Genomic DNA, 24,428 nt, shown 5'->3' on the forward strand with positions numbered 1-24,428 from the left:
TGCAATTTATGATATGGGCTGATGAAGAGGAGGAGGAGGAGGAGGAGGGAGGAGGAATGCACGGATGAAGAAGTGAGACAGACAGGGAGATTCAGTCTCTCTCTCTCTCTCTGCTGTTCTCGTCTCAGTGTTTGGTTCTTCTCTTCTATTTGTGTGAATGATGTGCTTGAGCTTTGCCTCCCGTGTGTTTGATCTCCATGACGAAGACAAGGTCATGTGACGTCTGTTTGGCAGCACCTGAGGTTGCTCGACGTCCTCCCGGTCTTCACGTCTGTTCACAATTTATCTATGATTGACCGTCTGCGCTGTAATTTCACTGCGCTGGTCTTTTCTGCACACACACATCTACTGCACGTGAGTCCTGAGGTTTCGGCCATTTTTCCCCCATTAAAGGCTTTCTGGTGAGTTTTTCCTTATCCGAATTATCTTAGGTAGATTTGAGGTTATCGGGCTGCAGAAATAAAACGGACAGGGGGAGAAAGAGTGAAGGAGGAGAGAAACAAAACGTCTTTGAGAGCGGATGGAAGGGGCAGCAGGAGCGCACTGACGGCTACGGTAAAATCACAACAGCTGGAGGCAACATCGGTAAAGGCGCTCTGCTTAGATAAGAGTCAAACCTGTTCCTATTGTGCTGACGAGCATTAGTACACACACACACACACACACACACACACACACACACACACACACACACACACACACCGGCAGGTTGAGTGCCGCAGGGCAGAGTCGATGGACGAGGGCTTATTTGGAGCTGTTTGTCCGGCATGCACGTTTGACCAGTCATTAGGCAGCGCTGAGGTGGGGAGCGGGCGCTGCCGAGAACTAATGAAGACGAGGAGGAGGAAGAGGAGGAGAGAGTGGATATCGAAACAGAGGCAATTAGGGATTCCGGCGGTCAGCAGTCGCGCTGCAGGTCGACAGCTCCCGCTGCTCGGACGCTCGGGTCTTAATTAGGCCGGAGTTTTCTGTGAGCACCTTGAAGAGAAGACATGTTTGATGGAGGGCAATTATCTACTTCAGAAAGAAAAATAGCATCTGGCCTAAAACGACACTAATGAAAACTCATTGACGGAGGTTGAGAGTGTGTTTTTTTTTTTTTTTTTGATAAGTGACACAGCTGATGATGTTTTTTTGGAGGGTGCTGGTGGAAACGTGAACTGATATCATCCACAGCGTTTTGGTGGCTGAGCTCTGATCTTCAAAGCAAACAGGAGTGTGAAGAGGGCTCTTCACTCTGTGTGTGTGTGTGTGTGTGTGTGTGAGTGACTGAGTGAGTCTGAGAGAGAGAAACTCAACACAGCCTACACTACAGAGCGATTTGATGTGCGCCTGTGTGCACATGTTTGTGATCAAAGTAAAAAGTGTAGGGCCATTGGAGGGGGATTCAACAGTTCAGAGGACATCAAGCTCAGTCTCTCTCACACACTCTCTCACACACACAGCAGCAAAACACATCTGGCACTTATCCTACGATCAAACTCACAACCAGGAGAATTCAGACAGTGACTCCCAGATTTAAGCAACAGATCAGAAGCCTGACAAGAGCAAACACAACCTCACGCTGTTTTTGCTCATTTCTAAAAAAAGGCCACATAATGGAGGACTGCTGTCGCCCGAGCGGGAGACAAAAACATTGATTAGGATAAAGTATAATAATTATGTGCAATTCTGGTGCAGCTCAGACTTGATGGATAAATTGATCGTCACCTGATCAGTCGAAATAAAGTGAAGTCGCACAAAGGATTAATATCACCTCAGTGCAACTGTCCTCAGAGCGGGGACGCCAACATCATTTGTTCAAATTCACCATGTTTTACGTGCAGCGGCAGAAGGTGAACGCAGCGTTCGTCCACATTAACACCCGCGAATATTCGTTTCCACGCGACGGACAGACTCAGCACCAAGTTTCCTGCCGTGCAGTCTGTGTGATCTGCAGACAAAATCAGATTCACCTTTGCTCCACTTTGACTGTGCACACTGTACCAAACGTTCGCCTACATGGAGTCGCGAGACAGGAAAGAAGAGTGAACTCAATTCTGATCCACAAAAAAATGTTTGTTTCTTCAGACGTTTCTCGACTCTAAAATCATCTACTTTCACTTCTTGGCCTTGTTGAAGTGAATGAGTCTGAGAGGTGGAAATCCTGTGGCGCTGCATTTGCTTACAATTCTATAACAAGAAGACACAGCTTCATGCAAAGGAATCACGAGCGACACAAGGTTGGGAGCATTGTTCTCTTCTTGCGTCTACCCACGCTGAACCCACCGCCTCCCTCTCGACTCCCTTCCAATCAAATATGCCCTTGTATCCCAAACACCTCGGCAGCTCATGTGCCCTGAAGGCAGGACTCTGTGTCATTAAACCTTAACTCTCCTCGCCACCTGCATGAAAAGGTGAAAAGAAGAGCGCTGCATCTTGTTTTTGTCTCTTCTCTCCCTGATAAAACACGAACCTCCACCTCCTCTTCTACCTCGCCTCCTCTGGCGCGGATGAGCCGAAGAGGCGAACGCTTGCCGTGGGTCTGCATTAGTATGAGCTGCTGGAAAGACCGGACCCCGGCAGCCCGGCATGTCAAGCCAGTGGGAGTGTGGAGAGAATCGGGTTGCGCCTTGTTACAACACACACTCCTTTGCCTTAATTGGCTCCACATCAGCCTGCTAGCTGCTGGTGCAGACTGTACAACGATGCAGCCGTTGCTTGTCCCTATAACCTCCACCCAGATAGAGGAGGAGAGAGCGGCTGCCGTGAGGACCACACAGGCTCATCCCTGTAGGAATGACTGCCTTGGCATGAATACAAAAGATGAGGTGCAATTAACCAGGTCAAAGAATCGCTCCCTCTCCCCTCGTTTTGCTCTGAAATTGCAGCAGGAGGTGGCGAGCGGAGACGGCAGAGGAGGAAAGAGCCAGGAGGAAACGACAGAGGGACATTAGGAAGGGAGAGGGAGGGGAGGGAGGGCGTGACAGACGGAGGCGGGCTGAGGAAGGGAGGGAAATGAAAGGCAATCTGATAGATGAAAAAGAGGAGCAAGAAAAAGGAGTGGCTGTCGGAGAAAGAAGCACTTTGGAGACCAAGAAATGTAGGGCAAGGCCTTCAGAGAGACACGGAGGGATTTCAGGGGCATCCTTTGATGAGGGAAAGTTAGAAATGCACTCGCTCGCTTCGCAGCTGCCAAACTCATGACGTGTGATAAGGTCGTTACGAGAGCGCGAGGCAAACACCATTAAAACAGCTGCAGGGTCCCCCTTCCTGAGACACCTGAAGTCAATCCTCTGCCGCCATCGTCATCGCGCCGGTTATTGATGCGTTGCACTGATATGTTCCCATAATCCTCTCAGATCAGCTGCCGGGGTCGACGGACAGCGTTATCGCCCAGCGCGGCGCGGTAAACAACGGTCTGAATCGATAACGAGAAGATGATCTTGTTAAGGGAAGTTTAGAGAGCGTGATGACTCGGGTGAGGCGTCTGAGCACGAGGCGAGCGCCGCTGCTTCGCGTTCACGTCACGTCCACCGCCGCACAGCAAGAGTCCCTTTCTACACGAGATACAGCGGCCTGAAAATGAAACTGAAAGATAAAAGGTGCGGTATAATCGTAGCGTGAAGACGAATATACGCATGGGGAGGGACGGCGGGAGGAAATTTGAATATGGCGCTCAGTGAACTGTTAACCGTCAAACTCGGGATGACAAGTTTGTTGTGAACAAGGGCAAACAGGCAATTTTCACACCGACGCGAAAACCTCTTCCTCCAGTCTGGAGACTGGCTGTTAAATCTTGGAGTGCGAGTGTAATAAATCCCGTCGAGCTCAATCCCAAAGGAGCAATTACTGTTGTGTTCTCGCAATATAACAACAAGCCCAAGAAAAACAAAAAGAAGACATCAATAATACATCGGCGATACTACAGTCCCAACGTGGGGGAAAGCTCTGCTTCCCTCTGAAAACACTTCCAATGCTAAATATTCTAGCTGGAGTGTGTCCATTATGTGCTAGAACTGAGGATAATGAGAGACAGTAACCAAAAAGGGTGTGTGTGTGTGTGTGTCAGTGTATAAAACACCAGCTGCCGGTGACAACACTCGTCAAGCAGGAGGAATCTCCTGGGAGGAGGCAGATTTCATATCGGCAGGCAGGCCTTTCAATCCCTCTGTGCTCGTGTGCAGGCTGATGATCTATATAACAGTGGTGGAAAGTAACTAACTACATTTACTCAGGTATTTTACTTGAGTACAGATTTAAAACACTTGAGCATTTCCATTTTATGCAACCTTGTATTTGTACTCTTTATTAAAAACAGCAGATGATTAGCTTTCAGTCGATTAGAGTGAGTTCATCCACCTGTTTTTATGTGCATTTACAGTTTGCACTAAAAGAAAAACCTGAGTGGAACTGAAGGGCATTTTAAGGCGGTGGTTGAGGTGGGACAGCTGGTGTAAATGTTGGCAGATCTGTGGAGCGACGAGAAGACAAATTAATACCTGAAAACAAACAGAAATACAATATTTCCGTCATGTTTTCCTTCGTTCGAGGTTCGACTGGAGCTCTTTAATCACGTCATCTCACTCTGTGCTCCGGAGAGAAAAGACCAACACTGACTTTGTTTGTAATCCTCGATGATTCCTAGTCATTGCACGACTCCCTCAGATTTAGCACGTGAGCTTTCGGAGGGGCTCGACCCCTTAGTTCTGGACAATGCAGCAGCGCCAGCAGTAGTAGTTAAAATTAGCTCCACCTTGACCAGACACAGCCATAAAATGCTACAGTACCACTTTACATGAACTTATTAGCTCATTAGCGTGCATATTAGTAGCATATTGGCTCTTCTTTATTCGTCATTATAAAGAAGCTACTAATGCCTTACTCTGCACAACCAGACTCCACAACTACAGCGCCATTAACTAAGACTTTTCCCACAACAACCTCCTAATTACTGCTTATTGATAGCAAGTCAGGAAGTTAATATATGTGAATTATGATCTTAATAACCTAAACCTTAATAACCAAAACTCCCAGAATAGTGGATTAATAAGTGATTGATGACTTATTAAGAGTCAATATGCTCCTAATATGCGTGCTAACAAGAAGCTAGTTAATGGTGAATATGTTTACCTTAATATAAAGTGTTACCAATGCTACCTGCTCATTGATCACTATCAATAATCTAATAATTTCATATATAATACTGCATCAGTTACAGGGGCCATTCATTAGTACTTATTTCACTGTATTTTGCTGCTAATTCTTGTGTATTTTGTACGCAGATCGTATTTTTACACTGTAGTATTGGTACTTCGTCTGTCTATGTAGCATATGTTCCACTGACTGTGCAAACAACTCATTAATAATAATAATAAAAACAATGATGAGCCCCTCTGAAAGATAAAACTTAAATTCCCAGTGTGACCAAGTGGAAACTCAGAGGAGGCCTGAAATGGGAAAACACTAATGAAATGAATCACAATGCCAGAGTTTATTGCCAAGGTAATGCCCATTCATTCACTTAATGGACACACACCTGATACGCAATAATAGCCAAACTGGCGATTAGGAACATGCGAATGAGCGAGCGTTACGATCACACAGGCTGGTCTTCACAATGAACGGAATAATTCCTTCCAGCAGCTCTGCAGCAGACGCACATCAGTAAACGGCTGTTTGGAGGGTTTTTTGTCCCTGTTTTTCAGCAAGGTGATGAGCCTCATTAGTCTAATCCTGAGTGTACTCTGCCTACCAGGAATTCATAAAAACACAAACAATGCACACATGCATGCTAACAGCCTTCTGTCGGGGGAGGTGCTCCCTCGCTGTTTTATCCCTTAATGAGCCCTGATCAGCGTTTTTCACGTTGCTGCCTGCTGAAGGAAAGATGAGTCACACGGCCACGGAAGAAAGAGCTCAGATCCTTCACTTCAGTCACAAAAGCAGCACAAATATATCAGAAAACATCAAAGTCTGTAGACGCCCGTTGATGATTTATTAAGACATTGTTAAGGCTAATGCGTCAAACACAACTGCTTCTACTGAGGTCACATCAGGACTGGACAATTAATCCAATTTCATTTTCAATTACGAGTCTGACTTTCATCGATTATGAGAGCAGGATAGTCGAGATAAAACGATTATTTTGCTGCTTTGCATTTCACAACGACGCGTTGAGTTCAGCTCGCCGCGGCCAAGCGAGTCGAGACTCAGATGCTGATGCACGTGTATCCATGTTGTTACGGTACCAGTGCTTGTAAAGTCCAAGAAACAGTATAATTTTATTATTTATTATATATATTATAACAGGAAGACATTTTTTTGTTATTTAGTTAAGTTCAAGAAAAATCTGCTGCTAAAAAGAGAAGTTTTTTCAAAACTTCAATAAACACATGATGTTTCCAGAGTCAGTGAATAATCAAGTTAAATAATCATGATTGACCAAAATGATGCAGCAGCCCTGGAACTAATTACTTTCCACAACATATGAGAGCTTTATTCCCATCATGTGGTCCGACAGGTCCCAAGATGAATTTGAGGGGTTGAAAAGAAGAAAAGAACAAAGTTCTGATGTACAGAACTTCAGTCATAATTTGGACTTTTCTCAAATCTTTGCTTCTTGGTGAAATATTGGATAATTTTTCTTCTTTGAGCTTCAAATCAGCATTTAAATGATGTGAGCAGCTGAGTCCATCAACACCTCAGTTTGACAAACTGCCCTGAAAAGACATTATTTCTTTGTAAGGAGTCTCACTCCAAAAAGCTTTAAATACAACATTTCATTGTATTTTTAATGTAAACTCTTCATCTGGAAGGTAACCAGTAAGTCCAGCTGTCAGATGGAGTAAAAATTTAGTAAGTAGAGCTATAACGTAGCATCAAATGAAAATACTCAGGGGCAGTACAAGTACCTCAGAGCAGCGCAGTACTGCTGTAGGTACTTTGCTGCCTCCCAGCCCCGCTCAGCCGTCTGCTCTGTGGCTGAATCTGGAACAGAGCGTTTGAAGTGTTCGAGCTGATTTTAATGCCCGCGCAGTCGATACTGCTCCTCTCAGTCATTAGCGAGCATCTGATGCTACCATCATCATCAAGGCTTTCGTTGCATTATTAATGAGATGATGATGGAAGGCGGAATTAACACTGATTACGAGCCGAGGAAATGGAGTCATCTTCAGCTCATAAATAGACAGATACTCGTCTGCATTGCTGAAATGAGTCTCTGCATCCGTGAATTAAATTAGCTTTAGCCAGCTGTCTTTCTATCATTCTTCTTCAGTGGAGAAACGACAACTAACGGGTGGTTTCAGCGTTAAAAACTTACCTTTTTATCCCAAAACTTTCTTTCCAGCTCAGGTTTTTGATGCTTTGACATTAAGATTTGTTTCAAAACCTCTGCACTGATCTTGAAAGAAATTTGGGAGCATTTGGAGCATTTGGGGACCACTTCTGAAAAAAAGCAGAGCGCTTTGATTTAAACAAACTGAAGGATAACAAGATGCTGAACTTCACTCTTAGTTCCATTTGTTTATCTCGACTACAAATAACCTCAGTTTGAGAGGAGGCGGAGGTTTCAAAAGATTACTCGTCTCAAAATAAGTCGGATTCCTTCATAACTGAAAGGTTAATCCCTGCTGGCCTGATCAGAGGGACAAACGAGTGCTGTTCCAAATGATGAACGAGGAAGCCATGCCAGGTTTTATTAGACTGTTTTCGTGTTGCTGGCGAACAATGCATTTCATTTATTTAATTACAAAAAGTTAGAGGAACCTTTTTAAAAAGCAACCTGTCTGCTGACTCATAATGAACACGGCTCCCACTTGATTTTGAGCTTATTATCTCGAAGAAAATGCATCCATTGATTGTACGAGAAGCTGTCAGGCTATAATTTAGTCTATTATTTGTTCAGCACACGTCAACTGCTGTGTGCAGAAGCGCAGAGGACAGAACAAGGACTCAACAACAATACCTGAGGTGTTCGAACATTTTCTGCAGCCATGAAAAATCTGTTAAAGGTAGATTATAATAAGCACCCGAACTGTGTGGAAGTGTTTTTTTTTAGTTATGCATGTGTCCTCCGACAGTGCAAACTATTAAAATTCAATGCGACCTGCATTTTGGAAGTTTTAGATTTCTCCCTGTTTAAACTTTAAACGACATAGCGGCGAAATCTTTGACATGATGTCATTTACAATAAACCACAGAGGAGTTTAAGGAGGAGGTGCAGTATTCATGGCGTCCCTAGTTCCATAATAAAACGCTCATTGATTTTTCCCACAGATTCACAGTCGGAGCTCTTTTATGGCTCGGATCATTGAACTCATCATGGATGGATCAGCAGTCCAGACTGCTTTTTGACCAAATCTGCTTCTTTAACAAAAAGTCAAAGGTAAAATGTTGCACCGTTATTCTCGCTGTATAAAACGTATGAACTTGGGAAAGGGGGGGGGGGAAGTCAGCGAACGCCTCTTCTGCTTCCGGCACCAGCATGCTGTGCATTATTGCAGCATTGTTAGGTTTAGTGTAATAAAAAAAAAAACAAAGTCGGAGTAATGACGGATCTTCTTTGCGGGAGTGTTGCGGGATCTCGGTGTAAACAGGGCTTATGACTCCCAAGGTGCATTTCACCAAGAAACACCCAATCACAGAGCTGATGCTGCGATCCATTGTCCAGACTTACCTCAAGCATGTCATACAAGCTACTCCTCCGGTCATGCTTTTCAAATTCAGGGACTGCACACAAACATCGGTTTGCTGTACGTGTCCATGTTCTCCCAAGCAGATGCACTGGGACGCATTTAGACTGGAGGTCGGGAACACCGACGTGGAAAGATCCACTTGCACTGGATTTCTGCATTAAAACTGAGTGACTACAGCGACTACAGGTTTCATTCACAAACAAAGCATTCTGAAATGAGTCAGAGCCGCGCTTCGGGCTTCTTTTCCATGTCAACGTAGGCTGAGGCTATTGTAGTATTTAAAGCCATCCATGATGCCAAAATAACTGCATCAAGGTAATAAAACCAACGTGGTTGTTAGATTTTCCGGGGGAATCCCACTCAGTGTGAAGTCTCATCACGTCTGTATTCTATTTCTTTGACTGCAGGAAATTGAGTCTTTTTATGACAATGTGTTGAGTCAGTGAGGGTTAGACCACATCAACCATGTGCCTCCCTGCATAAAATCAATTTAGCAACAATGGCAATCATGGAAACTCCTGCTGTTGACCTACATGTCAGCGTGACCCACTTGCGACTGCCGAGGCATGTCCAAGATCTCAATGGAGTTCAAACCTACAAACGCAGACCTCCGTCAGGTGTCGAGGACGACTGGAGCGAGATGTTCCGCGTCTGCTTTCACACAGGTGTTGTTTGGACAGCCGTAAAGCGGAGAAATGCTCCAATTCGTCCGACGCAAAACAAACCAACAGTCACATCTGCTTTCCACAATGATTCACAGGGTGTAAACAAGCGTGAAAACGGCCAAAGCTGGAAGGACAAATTCTGTCCTCCACGCTCCTGAAATTACTACTTCCTCTGCTAGCGCCTCTGCTTCTGCAGCACGGAGGCGGCGTGCCATCAGAGAAGTGACCGAACAGCCAGGAAACAGCACTGCTGACTGACGACTGACTCCTCATTCACCTCCACTCCGTGATTTTGAATCACAGTGGAACAGCTGGGCTTCATAACACATCAGGAGAGCGACGGCTCAGCATGCATTTCATTCTGAAGCCTGTTTATTGATCTATTGCACCAACAAACACTTTTATTTTATCATCTATTCTGCACAATGAGGACGAGCTTTTTGTAACATTTTCAAAGGCAGGCTTTCCTAAAAACGAACACACAGGTGACAAAGTGAAGGAAAACCAAACATGAGGTGTCACATGCCGTCTCCATGTCAAACAAAAAAAAAATGTGGACGCCACGGTTCAATGCAAATAAACTCATATTTAAAGGAGATGGTGCTATATTGTTATTGCACAGGATTTTATTTGGTTGTAATTATAAAACTGTGAATGCTTGCAAGTCGTTAACATGGGAATCTTTCCCATCTCTTCCATCCATCCCATATAACATAAACGCTGCATTAGGCCCCATTTTCACTCCAATCCAGGTGCGCTTTAATACTCTTTCATTTGCAGATATGTGCATCTACATGCAGACATCTCTGTAAACCAGACTATAAATCTGATTGCAATCTGTCATGGTTTTCCTGACATGCACATTAGGGTGCAGAGGGTGGCAGCAATTAGCCTGATGCTGTTTGGTTACTGACAAAAACACCAGAAGAAGAAAAACTTTCAGCAGTTTCGGTACAAAAACTTCACAGAAACACAGATGGTTGACCCACGAGAAAAGGGTCTTCCTCATTTTCACCGGCTCTCGTTCACACCACTGCTTCATCCATACAGATCATTTAGTGGTGAAACTGATCAGGGATCAAATAACGGTGAGAGCCTCAAGCATCTAAGCAAGACAGACAGAGGGTTTCAGGGTGATCCAGCTGATATTATCACAGTCCACTTCTACAGCGTCGATTATGCATGCATCTGAAGAGAGAGACGCATTTGCACCCCATCACCTGCCGGTTTGAGCAATCAGATTTCAGCAGGTTTCAGATGCATTTACACTTTCTGAGATCTGATTGCTATTCGATCTACACAAGACGAACAAAAAGGCTGCGTGTAAATGGGGTATGATTAATGCTGTCGGGCCATTGTGAGCCTCCAGAGCAGCTTAAATGCTCTTTGGCATAGATTCAATAAGTCTCCGAACACCATTCCTCCAAAACATATTCACTCATTTGGGCGTTTTGATGGTGGTGGGCAAGAGCGCTGTCTAGCATGTCACATTAAAATTTCCCAAAGGTGTTCAACTGGGTTGAGATCTGGTGACTCGCATGATATTCTTACTCATTAAACCCTTCAGTGAGCTCTCATTTCCTCTGTGGAAGAATCTGCATTTTGTTTCAACGCTCATTTATTCAGATTTTTGCTTTGTTTCTAGCTTCGATGTACAATTTGACTTTTCCAGCGCCGGGGACGAGGCGTCATCTGACACTGCTGTGAGAGAGCACGGACTATCTGCTGCATCTGTTCCACACTGCAGAGATTTGGGGTCTCGCGAAAGACCCTGATGTTGATGTAACCTGAATTAATGTGGAGTCCCTCCAGCACAGAAGATGGAAAAGGAGGCGGAAGCAGCTCGGTATGTGCCCGGGAAAAACGCTTACTCCTCAACAGCACTGACGGTGCAATCAGTGGGCTCGTCAGTGAGAGCGTGGAGCCAAAGAAAATTCAACTGAACAACCGTGACACTGTCTCCTCAATGGGGTGGGGGGACGGGACAAACATCAAAGTCCGCTCTGTAATTGGGACTGTTTCGACTGAAGGCAGACATCGCGGCACAGGCAACAATTAAACGTCACATCAGCAAAACACAACACGAGGCTGCGTCTTTCTTCATGGCTCTCCGCTGCTTAATGTCGAGGTTTCCTCTAAACTTTTGTCATAACACAGTCCTACTCCATCGCTCCATTTTTGGCCGAGAAATTAACTGTTTTGGCAAAGCCCAGGTCTGTAATTAATAATCTTGGTGAACAATATGTTCCTAATGTGGCTGCGGAAAGCTCATGACACACAGAAGGAGATTACGCCAAAATACAACCAACAGTTTCATCATTCCTCTCTCCGACCACGGAGGACACGCTCGTTAATCACGCCTAAAGAGCTGAGTAATGTAGCCGGCCTCATGTGTCTGTGCAGCCAGAGGAAGGAAAAGCAGAGAAATTTGGTTTTATTGCAGCGCTTCCTGCCAGCCGTCTCATTGCATTCGCTCTTAACGACGGCGGAGGGCGTTGGCGGCCCTATCATCTATCTCCCGATGTTGTGCCAAAAGGTATCATCCATTTATCATATTTTAACCTTTTCAGATTCTTCACAGGTCTCTCGGGGGCCAAACAAGGAGAGCGCTCCACGGGCTACAGCTTACCAAGCACCAAAGGTTAAAACACGGAGAAGCATGAAATCACCATTCAGCTCATGCTTCAAGAAATTTACCTCCACTTCCTTTATGTTGAAAACATATGACTTCACCAGTGATTCCCTAACCACAGAGTGCCGAAAGGCACCAAGTGTGAGATTACTGCGTCGAGGGAATGCTTATCAAGACTCAGCGCTGCCTACCCCTCCCACTCTTCATCCGTAATTGCTTTCCAGGCCCGCATTGGAAAGAGCCTGGAGCTGTGTTATGTTTGGCGGGAGCAGAATGCACTGGAGATAAGTTGAAATCCAAGACTATGCCCCAATTGGGACCACTGTGGCATAACGAAACCGCGATTCTCTTCTTTTCAGTCAAAACTCAACATTTTTATTATTCTAACGAGGTTTCTGCATAAAAATAATGGTTATCTGTTGCTAATGTTTGGTGCAATCCGCGCTGCAATTTAAAACTCCAAATGGTACAAAGCACAAAGGCAGAGCTCACGCACTCGTGCATGAGTCCGTGCACACACACAGACCTGCAGACTTCACTAACACTGTTAGTTAGCATGAAACGACGACAGAGTCCTTGGCCATAACGGCCTAATTGGGGAGTTTTCTGTCTCGCTATGCAGCTGGCTGATTGCTTAGCAAAATCCTAATGAACGGTGAAAAATGGCTTTGTTGCTCGGAGAAAACCACAGAAGATGCGGCTGCCTGAGATGAAATATTAAACATCTCACTTCTCCAGCTGTCACGAAAGCTGTGGTTAGGAGAAGGATGCCTTGTCATGTCTCCTTGGCACAGATGGCTTGGCTCTCCTTAGCTCTTGGCTTCAGGCAAAATGTACCTACACGGGGAGTATTTCCGGGCCGGATGTGTCTAAAAACGAGTCTGTCCAGAGTTTCTGCTTTGTAGATTTCTTGTGCCATCTCAGTGGGATTGTCTGCAGCTGCACAACTGTTTCTGGCATCTTTTCTCCATGCAAAGTGTGGGTCTACTGGTTTGGTCGGTCAGTCAGTATAAAACTTTGATCCATATTAAAATATCTCATCGGCTCAGATGGGATGGATTATGGGACAAACATTCATTCTTCCCAGAGGATGCACAGTGATCATAGTGCCACCAGCTTACTAAACATCCACCGAGTAGACTGACACAAAGTTTCATTCAGGGAACCCAGAGGTGGGAGCCTCATGATCCTGACTTTTCCTCTGGCACTACCACAAGACATTCACGTTCCCCTCAGGATCAATTATGATCACTGTAGTGATTCCTTGACTTTTATCATCATAGGTTGTTTATCACCAAACATTCACCAAACTAATGATATTCTGGTGAGCCTGCGCACGATTTTGTGTTCAGTGCTAATTAGCACGCTAAAAAATAGCATCAGCACATTAGCATTGTTGCTATGGAAGAAGACTGTGTACAATAAAAAGACAAAATCTCTGGTTCTGCATCATCACTTTTGATCCTAAACTGTCCAACAATGTACAGGACAGGGTTCCACAGTTACATTTGTCAAAGGGCAAGAATTTTTCCAAGCAGACAGGAAGTGGACGTGGACGCTCTCAGACGTCTACCAAGAAGGCAGTCAGCGCTCAATATAAAACTCACAGTTCAGCTATTAATAAATGAGTCCTCAATAATAAACCCAACTGTCACCTCTTGCATCTAACAGACAGGCTTAGTGATCCTCCAACAACCCTGGAGTCGCCTCCCGTAGTCCAGCCAGTGCGCTGCTGTCGGCTCCAGGGAACATCCAGCCTGGGAGCCGAGCCGTTTGATGGAGGGTCCGCAGAGAGGAGAGAATGGAGCTGGAGAACGATCCAACTCTGACCCTTGAACTATGAATTATAGACTCTCTCAGGGTGGACTGAGCCTCTTGCTCTGGTGAGTAAAATTAGATGTGCTGAATTCATTAATATTCTGCAGGCCGGATGGGGAGCTTTGGCGAGCCGGACGTGGCGCAGATGCGCTCGTATGGCTGCGGACTTCTTTGCTAAGAAGCCAACAGTTTGACTTTTATTCGTACGAAAACATCTGGTGTCTTGTTAGACATGAAAAGTCAGCCCAGTTGACTTTTTTTTCCGGCATGACATCAGGGTGCCCCTCGTGTTCGATGAGACTCCTCACGCGTCTCCACCTAAATCTCCTCCATTACCTCGCCTCCACCTGTCTTGCAGGATATCAGTTTGAAAACTGCACGACGCCGGTGTCAGAGAAGAAATCAGAGGGAGAGGGATACACCGCCTCGTCCTCCCGTCTCCACAGAGAGACAGTGAGAGTGGTTTCCTGTCCTCCTCTTCCTCCTCCTTCTCCTCACTGACAAAATAAAACGGAGGATACTGCCAGAAGAAAGGAAACCCCTTGGGATTTCACTCTCTATCTTTCGCTTACGTGTCGGTTTCTGCCTCCTCCTTCACTCTCTTGTCTCATTCTCTCAGGCTGAACCTTTCCCGGGTCCTATATTCTCTTTTATCGTTCTCTTCGTCCTTACCCTTTCCTGGTTTTGTCCTCTTCGCTCATTCTCTTTGCCCTTACTCTACAAGAGTTTCTCTCCCCTTTCATCTCTCTTCCAACTTTCTTTCTTTGCTTCCTTATCTCGTCCCTCTCCTCCAGTCTTCACAGCACATGTCCAGGCCGACCAATGCTGCTGCACAGCTAGAAATAAATTACCCTTCATTCTGACCTAAATCAAACATGTTGCATGGAAAATACTTGCTACTAAGGATTTAAATGGATGCATAAATATTGTCTGAAACATAAAAAAAATCCTAAAATGCTCGTTCATAACACAGCGAGGAGGAAGAAAAATTCAATGTTCTGTCAAATGTTTTGGCATCTCGGCCAAAAGTCTGCAGAAAACTTGGAGGCTTCAAAATGTTTTCTGGGATGTGATGAGTTTAATACTCTGGTGGAAGATAAAGTGAAATGGTCAAAGGCTGACTGGCACTGCACCCCGTGTGCCAGGCAGCTGATATCTTGGAAAGATCAATATAGCAGAGAGGTCAGCAAGCAAAGATGAAGAAGACAAATGTTCACGTCGGAGGATTTTTTTTTTCCAAACACTGATCATTTGGCACTGCAGGAGAACAAAAGCGAGTCAAGGGCAGCAACTTTTCCACCTCTCAATATATACAGAGGAAGCTCATCTGTGCTGTCAAAGGATTTGAAGGTTGTACTGCATTATGCACTACCACATGCTGTAGTAGCAAAGTGCATTCAAATCATAAAGTATTGATTACAGCTTGCAGTGGCGGAATGTGAAGGGTGACATAATAGCAGGTTTGAAGGAGTATAAATGATGTTCAGTGGAGCCGTGGGCCTAATTGATGTCCCTTGTCACCAAAATGTCAATAAGTTTATTGCCAAGAGAAAAAATAAATTGGTGGTTTACTTATGATGCTCGGCTGCCTCCGCCAGAGGGGGAAAATCAATTCTCATCCATAGCTGGGTTTACTGACGCGTTACAGACAAATCATCAAATCAAACATACATGGGCACTGAATATTGGCACATTTCAGGCAGTGAAAGTGAGAAAATAAAAATGCTGCTGCTGCGTGTCCCATCAGCTGTCTTCAAATATGACTGACTCATTTCAGTTGAGCTGGACTTCTGAGAGGACTGCGTGACTTAGCTGTGAAATAATTCAGATTCGAGGACCAAAAGCTAAACTGCCTCTGGCGTATTGAATGCAACTCTTGGCAAACATTAACTGGATTTTAATGTTTGGTACCATGCAAGGTCCATCATCCCACTTATAAACAGAGTCACAACAAGATTACACACTTAGATGAAAATGCTGGTTTTGGGCATGGCTCCTATTGGTTATGATAAAAATCTTACCAACTAAATTACTGAGATCTGGGGACAGCAAACCTCACTGCACTCAGCTCTAGAACAGAGTCCATCAATGCAGCTCCAGAGACAAACAGGCTGCGCAAAACCCTCAAATTAAACCAGTTATCTAAACCATATTTACTATAAGTGAAAACAATGATGAATGCACGTGAAATGTTTGTTCTGTCCATTTTACAGCGTACTTGATATGATGTCATCCCAGGACCCTAAAGGGCTGAAACTGATGCAGACGTGGTCAGTTCTGTTTATGCTGCTTTGGGAGTCCGCATAAGCAGACGTGTCCACACATACTCGTCGGCACAGGCTGGTGATTAATTTCAAATCGCATGCAAGACGGTCCATGTGGATCCTGGCGGCCGTGCAGAGACAGAAAGCATCACTCAAGCCTTAACCTTCACAGCTACGTGCACAACCCTAACCTAAACCCAAGTCTAAATTTAACCCAAGCACCAGAACTCAAGCAGCACTTTGAGAACTTGAATCTGAGAGGGGTTAAGTGCAGTGTCCCCAGTTTGCCTTCGACTGGGGTCCTTTGTTGCAAAAAATCTTCATCTTCAATGTATAAAACCCAACTTACAGGCAGATAGAAGTACAAGAGCAGACAGTTCGGTACAAGTCAACACTGAATCAGACAGTTTCAGTAATTATTGCTCACTTTTGTTTCCAAGTCATTTGGATAATACAGCTAAGCTGCGGTTTGTCTACACTGTGTTTAATTGTCTGACTGCTTGTGTTGTGCCTGACTGCACTCTGCAATAGCGACGTCACCAAATCCCCCGAGCCCACTGTTAGAATTATGTTGGTTTTTAATTAGTGATTAAACCAGGGCAAAAACAATAAAAATAAGATGAAAATTAAATGCAGTGTATGGCCGTATATTTACCCCTGATGTTCCTTAGTACGTACAGTAGAGTCGACACTGTGAATTCATACATTAAAGGTCTCCAGCATGCATTTGCTACAGAGCCGAGAGACTCAAAAGGGAACTTCAGTGGACTGACGGGCAACATTTCTCCTGAGAAAACTCTGCCAGCGGAACTTTTCACAGCCACCAACATTAGAGCTTTCCACACTTGTTGGTTTCTGCACCACTGAGATTTCTTTTAATGAATAGTAGTTCCACCTTCTGTTGCCAACCTGCATTACTTTGTCACAAGATTAAGAGACTCGTCAGAGGCCCCGGTGTTTAATTTAGAAAAACCTAATTTACCTACCAGGCTACGTTCAGGAGCAATGTGTGACTTCCAAATCTGTCCAGCTGATGTATGTTCATGTTATGTCTCTCATGAACACAGAAACAGCCTCTAAGAGCAGGCAGGAGGCTGTCAAATCATCATCTTTAGAACATTTTTCACCTGCCAACACCTACTTCTCCTGGAAGAGAGATGGTAGCACTGATGATTCCTGCCATTCAAGTGCCATCAGTCCTGCCATGGATGGATTAATGAACAGGCCTACTGGACACAAGCCCGGGGGCCCCTGACCCCTCAAACCCCTGGGCAGAGCCTGTGATAGAAGTGGCTGTTATTGTTCTAAAATGACTAGAAAGAGATGTAAAATGACTACAGAGGTGCAAAATGACTACAAAGAGACACAAACCAACTACAAAAAGATGCAAAACAACTACACAGGGATGCAAAATAAGGCCAAAGGGACACAAACCAGCTAGAAAGATATGTAAAAACAATTCCAGAGAGACACAAAATGACACAAACCGGCTACTGAGAGATGCAAAACTGTAATAAAGAGCCACAAAATGACTCCAGAGCGACACAAACCGATTATACTGAAACAAGGTTCTCTGCGCATCTTCCAGCATCATGCATCTGAGTCAGGTGCTTCTCAATTCAAAGACTGCGAAGGGAAAAAAACGGGCTGGAGCACACTGATTGATTTGATTTGCAGTCTTTAACTCTGCACAATTAAAGGCTGCCCATCAATCAGCTTGTATGTCAGTTTGTGTGAAACACAAGCTGATTTCGTTTTCCCTTTCAGTCTGGGTGTCTTGTGGGGCGGTGGGGGAGCCTTTTACAGGGGCCCCATTGTCTCATAATCTGCCGAATCCGGCCAAAACCATTTCTCTAAATCTTAAATCCAGTGGTTGGAGAACTGTTGCATCCATCATTTGGCTCGGTGGTGCAAACCGCCTCACACGCCGCCTAACAGCCCATCAATCTGACTGCCTGCAGAGAAGCATGCTGTCTTGTATGTTTCCTTTAAAAAAAAATCCTTTACAAGGTGATTAGGTCTACTTTACTTGCAGCACCTTTCACTCCCCAGTACTCACATTGATTGTTTTCTCCTGGCTTGGTAAATAGATGGAAGTCAATACACCCCTACAGTGACGTCAGGGTTCACCTCCCTGCAGGTCTCCTGGGCTTATCAATTAGAGCGTAAGAATGCAGCCAAGGATTTCATTTCTAGCCTAAGCTGTTATTAGTAACGACAGGTGGGTATTGAGTGCTGCGCAACACTGTGCTGGAGAAAATTGTGATAAATGAGGAGGGGGAGGCTCCCTCTCTCTAAAGAGCTGAGCAGATAGATGACTGCTGGTCATTAGACAGGAGGAAAGGTGTGTGTGTGTGTGTGTGTGTGTGTGTGTGTGTGTGTGTGTGTGTGTGTGTGTGCCAGGAAGAGAAAGTGAAGATGCGGTGCAGAGAAAGTAAAACTGGCTTTGGTGCCCACTTTGCAGCGCCGCAGCCACACATTTGGAGCCATTCACCCGCGCCTTCCCCGCACACAGCCACATCTGTTTACCTTATGGTCGATGATGCCGCTGTATCCCTGGAGGACCGGGGGGCGAGGCTTGGCCACCCTGACGGAGGCTTCAGTGGGCCGCCGCAGCTGCTCGTGCTGTCGGACGCGCGTGTCGTTGGCGTCCCTGGAAGCGCCGCCGAAGCTGCCGTTGTACACGAGGAACAAGCTGGCGCACAGGAGGAGCACGAGAAGCACCGCGACCCCATGGCGCTGACACAAAGACACAAGCAGATGCTGACAAATTAGCCCTGTTGCACTGGACCGAGTTCAGGCTGCACGTATAGGCTTTAACGAGAGGCGACAGGCAGCCTCCTCTGCGCACAGATACCATCATCGCCCTCAGCTGCTCTGTCAACAAAAACCCAACTTCCTGTAATTCATGTCACGTGTGAGCAAAACTTAAAAAAACAGCTCTAATCGATTTCATTTAAGGGCACAGGCCTGATCATGACTTTGACAGGATGTCAGGCGGTTAATGAAGAGCTTTACTTACTTTTGCATGCACGCGTTTTAACGCTCAGGTGCGTTCAGGAGCACATCTGCAGAGTAATTTACACTCTCACCTCAACGAACGCCGAAAGCTGCAGAATAAAGTGAAAGTTCATACTGATATCCTGACCTTGTGAGTGCTTCAGGCTGAGCTGCCACCTTTTAAATCCATATAATATTACAGATGCAGAGGATAAGCAGCACGTTGCACTTTTGACTTGTTTCGAGGCGCACACAAGGATGAGTGGATCTATTTTTTTCCTCACAGCATTAATACAAGTAACATTAAAGCCATCAAATTTCATGCACTTTTTAAATGTGTGCATATGCACGAAACGCAGAGAAAACAAACACCCAGCGCGCTGTGGTCCATGCTGGAGTATTTATTCTAAGAAGAAGCAGCAGCTTAGTGCCAAGCAGAGCGCACAGCTGGATGTCCATTGTTCAGATCCTAATCTTTTGATCCGGCAGAGTGCACACAGCAGCGTTCTGGCGTTAGGAGCGCACTTGGCAGAACAATGCTGGGTTTAAAAGCGAGCACAAACAGTTGCCTATAGGGCTACATGACAGAGACCTTTACCATAGGTGTCTTCATGATGCGGCGCGCTGTCTTATCGCGGCTCAGTGCGTCTGACTCCACTTTCTCTCATGGTCCAGCGGCATCTGTTCGCGTCCCGGATCCACTCCAGTCCGTCCGCGCTGTGCCAGCCCGCCTGCCGCTGCCTGTGTGTCTTCAGACCGGAGTCCAGGCGCAATTCATACTGTGGAGACCGAGGCGACAGATGTTCACTATTGTATCTGCTGGGTCTTAAAACCCCCCGACTTTGAGGGGCTGGCGAGTGGAGGCGCAGCGCAGTTAATTAAAGACACTACCTGCAAGAGGGTGATAAGGCCGTTTTGTTTAATGGTTATTTCCTGCTGAGCAATATTTGATGGAAATCTCTGCGCGGATTACTCTGCAGTACGGTGAACACAGTGTCATCTTATAACGCCCGCTGCACGAAATATGGGGTGGATTATAAATGCAAGAGAAGTTAGTGATCATATCAGGGACAGCACGCAATCAGGGACATGGAACCAGGTGTAAGTACTGGACTACAGTCCAAATCTGAACTACTGCTGTTTCACTTTCATGCGACTTTATGTAAACATTTCAGAAGGAAATATTCTTCTTTTTACTGCAAAGCAGGAAAATGCTCCGTAGTTTCATTAACAACACACAGAATAAAATGTGCCAAAATGTGCACTCATTGCATGGGGCCAGTTTTAAGCACCAAGTACTTTTACTTGTGATGCTTTAATTAGACTTTGAGAATAATACTAATGTATTTTTACTTAAGTAGCATTTCTTGTAATGCAGCATTTTTAGATTGTGATAGTTGAACTTATTTTAAATGTTGTTCATGCATCAGAACACTGATCTAACATCAGTTGTACAGCTTTTCTCCTAATTTTCCACTTTTTTAAAGTTTCGCTCAAATGCAACACTTAAACCCCCTAAACCTAAAAACCACTGAGGTGTAATAAGCTGATAACGTTTCATTTTTTTGTAATTTCTTCCTTTTTATACGATATGCATTGTTAATAGCGAAGCTTTTATCCCCTTTTTTGAGCTGAGCTGATTTATCTGCAGCACCATTTGCCTTAGAATGGGGCTACACAGTAAATCACCGGAACAAACATCATGGACTTCAGCTTGAAATAATTGTCAGTGTTGGATCATCTTTATTGCAGCATGCAGCTCTGGTGCAGAATCTGTCATTGTTGGTTTCGGGTGTGTGCGTGCACGTCCGTGCTGTGAGTCTGTGTGTGTGTGCTGCAGTCACCAGTGTCTATGCATGAAAGTCCTCTATATGTACCACATAAATCTGTGTGATGTCCTGAAAGTGATGCCTTTTATGTCTCATGCAGTAGGAACAGCAGCTTTGCATAAATATTAATAAACTTTACAGAGGCTACAGAACACTTTTGAAAACAAAGTTCAAAGGGCTTCACAGAGCTGCAGAGACAGAAGACTACCGAAGCAAAGAACAGCAGCAACAGGATCACAAAATCCTGAGGTTTTTTAGATGTACTTTATTGTCATTAGTTTAATACATTCATTATACAGTAGCTTTACCTTATAAGTTGGTTACTTCTAGAAAGATTGCTGGAAATAAAAATGTAATTTGGCACAAATTATTGGAAAAAAGAGTTCTAAGAGTGTTATTTTATTTAATTTGCTAAGTTGAGGTTAAAAGCAGCTGTTTTCCAGAGGAAGTTCCTTCAAGTAAAACATATTAATCAATCATTTATCAGTGTAAATTTTCATGAATGTTGAATTGCATGCTTGCCTGGAGACAGCTGCTCACTTTTGCATGTGACATGGATTTTGCACATCTGTTGGGTACTGACTGAAAGACAATTAAGTAATATTAATTATTTGGTGGTTTACAATGTAAACATATAGTGTGAAATCACGCTTTTCAGGACACTTTCTTTGAACTTATTAGGAAATTGTTATCAATTTATGCACTGGCTGGATGAATTGTTAGCAATTGATCATATTTTACAAAAATCAAGGTTGTAGTGATGCAGTCCTTCACAATAAAACATATCCTTGATGGAGAGAAGACCAGTCACCATTTCCACATCAGTAATAAAGAGAAGAACTCATATATATGCATATATATGCACACACATATGTAGACATACAGTATGTACATATATTTAACTGTGTAGAAAAACTAATGAATGCAGTGAATAGAAACATGAAATAACCCAAAAGAATGAGAGAAAATAACAAAAATGAAGCAAAAGATTTAAAAGAAGACAATGATGGAGCTTCCCTGTCAGTGAACGTCACACTACAGGTGTTGTAGCCTCACAGAGGAGGTCAGATGCCTTAATCTACAGCCTGAGCTCTACTGAAATCTGCTACTAAAAGCTGCCTGTACTGCCCGAGGGTCTCCCACTGGGGTTTGACTCATAACTTATTGAGACAGAGGAGTCCAGCACAGGACATGAAAGGTGATCAACTAAATGTTAAAAACAGTGATGCTAAAATTCGACCAGCGTAACAAGGTGAAAAACAGCATATATACAGTCACGTCTTGTAGATTTAGTCAGTACGAATGGAGAATTACATTTATTTAAACAGATGATAAAGCAGGTTCTGCCTTTACCAAGTCAGCAAAGGATGAAAAATGTATTTTGGATGTAAGTAATAATAAGAAAGATCTTGCTGCCGTGTGTCCTTGTGTTTATAATAAGAAATAAGTTAGCATAAAAAGATGTGACAAGAGAAAAGAGAACCCCAAACTTCAGTGACAAAAAATTGAGAAGAAAAAGATATTTAAAGTTCTGGAGGAGACGAAACAAAGTTAAATGCAAAAGCATCAATTAAAAAACAGTGAAAAGACTAAAACTAACAAAGCATCTGAGCTCATTCATTCCTACTCAAGATTCCAATCTTTAAAGCTGCTATAATCAATATTTTTATATTAACAATGGATCAAATCTCTTTGTGTTATGTGGAAGAGGATGCATGCAGTGAAGACCCCACAGAGAATTATAACCAGACTCTGCAGTTCCCTCAGCTCTGTTGAGTCTTTCAGAGTCTTTTAACTCATTGTTTTGGTTTCGCAGCCCCTTGACATTACTGTTTTGGTTCGAGAAGCAGCCGCTGAAAAAGCTCTTCAAACCCACAGCACTCCAAACGGCAGACAGACACAGTTAGAGACCAGCCGGTGAAGAAAAAGAACATCTAGCAGCTTAAGAGCCACATATTTTACTCTCAAGGGGAGCAAATCGAGGCTAAAAGGTGAATGTAAATCACAGTTCATCAGGTGGACAGAAATACGACTCTGAATAAATGATGGTGTTGCTGTTCACCTGCTGGACGTGTCAATAAGCAACCTCTTGCTAACACATTTGCCTTAGCAACTTTATAAGGTCATAATATGTCAATGTTGTGGTCAAGCCTTGTTTCTGCTGCCCCCTAGTGGCCAAAAAAATCAGTTGATGCAGGCTTAAAAACAGATTTCTTTTAAAAAGGCCTTATTTCCTTCAATGACAAGGGATTAAAAAAATATACAGAACAGCCCAAATAGTGGAACTGACTGTTAGCAGTACTCAGATCCTTTAATAAAAATACTCCTGCATTTAAGATGTAAAGGTATTTAAGTGTAATCAGGAAAATGTACTTAAGTGCTTAAAGTAAAAGTACTCAAAAATGCATTATTATTATCATTATTATTATAGAGAGTGACGGATATTTGGGTCATATTCCTATACTTTGATAAGTTTGATTACACATATATATTCTGCTAATAGATTACATGCATAAGCTTAAGTGAATGATAGTTGGATCCTGATATGTTGATCTTAATAATATATTCTGCTGATGGATGTGTGACTGAATAATCAACAGAAATTCTACTTCTCCTGGTTAAGTTTTTCCTTTATTATTCATAGAAGTGATTTAGACGAGGAGTGATTCTTTGTGTGCAAAATATATCTAAGGCCAGTGTGACCTAGAACAGGAGGTTTTGAGATAGAGGCCTTTCATGGGAGACATCTTGGGGCCCTCGACTTAAGATAGAACAGGTTGGCGTCAGGGATAAGGGTGTCTCTCTAGATTTGTCCTTGCAAACAGGTTGCTGGGCCGGTGATGTTGGATTCTTGAAGATGACCAAGCAGAGGAGAGAGAGCGCCCGGAGCCAATGAGGAGGAGCCAATGACTGTTTCAGCATTTCCTCATGTTCTGTCTATAAAATACTGGGTCAGGGAGAGGTAGTGTGTCAGACTGACCCAACTCTGTTGTGGATCAGGGAAAGGTTAAGTCGAGACCCAGAGCTCTGTAACCTTGCACATTCTATTGATGTAAGAATAAAACAGATTTTTTGGGTACTCCACAGCTTCTCCTTTTGCTTCATTAAAAGAACCCAGAGAACCAGAGATTTTAGAGACATGAGAGAAGAGAAGTGGCATCTTCATGCTGCTCATATATTAAAATAACTCATGCACAGCTGACAGATAAAGGTAGTGAAATAAAAAGTATAATATTTGTAATATAAAGTGGAGCAGAAGTAGAAAGTGGCATGAAAAGAGAAGTACATGCACCTCAAATTTGTACTTAAGTACAGTGCTTGGGTAAATGCACTCAGCTATATCAGTAAAGACACAGAATATCTACAGATGTATCCTTTAAAGGGTTTGCATAATAACATCATTTCCAGGTGGTCAGCATCACCACAGCCTCCACACATTAATCCACCACACAATGGACAGCTACACCACATGTAACAATGCATTAAATCTGGAGCGGTGCTGCTGCATGTCTCACCCCCATTTGCCAGTGATTTTGTTTAAT

At 44.0% G+C, this 24,428-nt stretch overlaps 1 protein-coding gene across 1 annotated transcript in view; it reads right to left on the minus strand.

The window, feature by feature from the left end:
- st6galnac5a (ST6 (alpha-N-acetyl-neuraminyl-2,3-beta-galactosyl-1,3)-N-acetylgalactosaminide alpha-2,6-sialyltransferase 5a) overlaps window positions 1-19,670 on the minus strand; it is a 43,898-nt gene extending 24,228 nt beyond the window's left edge. Inside the window, exons 1-2 of the mRNA XM_041949247.1 lie at window positions 19,656-19,670; window positions 18,587-18,796 (exon numbers count right to left, since the gene is read on the minus strand). Of these exons, the coding sequence (XP_041805181.1) occupies window positions 18,587-18,796; window positions 19,656-19,670 (225 nt within the window). The remainder of the gene's footprint in view (window positions 1-18,586; window positions 18,797-19,655) is intronic.
- Window positions 19,671-24,428: the final 4,758 nt, after the last annotated feature.

Source organism: Chelmon rostratus, chromosome 12 (assembly GCF_017976325.1).
Source record: "Chelmon rostratus isolate fCheRos1 chromosome 12, fCheRos1.pri, whole genome shotgun sequence".
Lineage (NCBI taxonomy): Eukaryota > Metazoa > Chordata > Actinopteri > Chaetodontiformes > Chaetodontidae > Chelmon > Chelmon rostratus.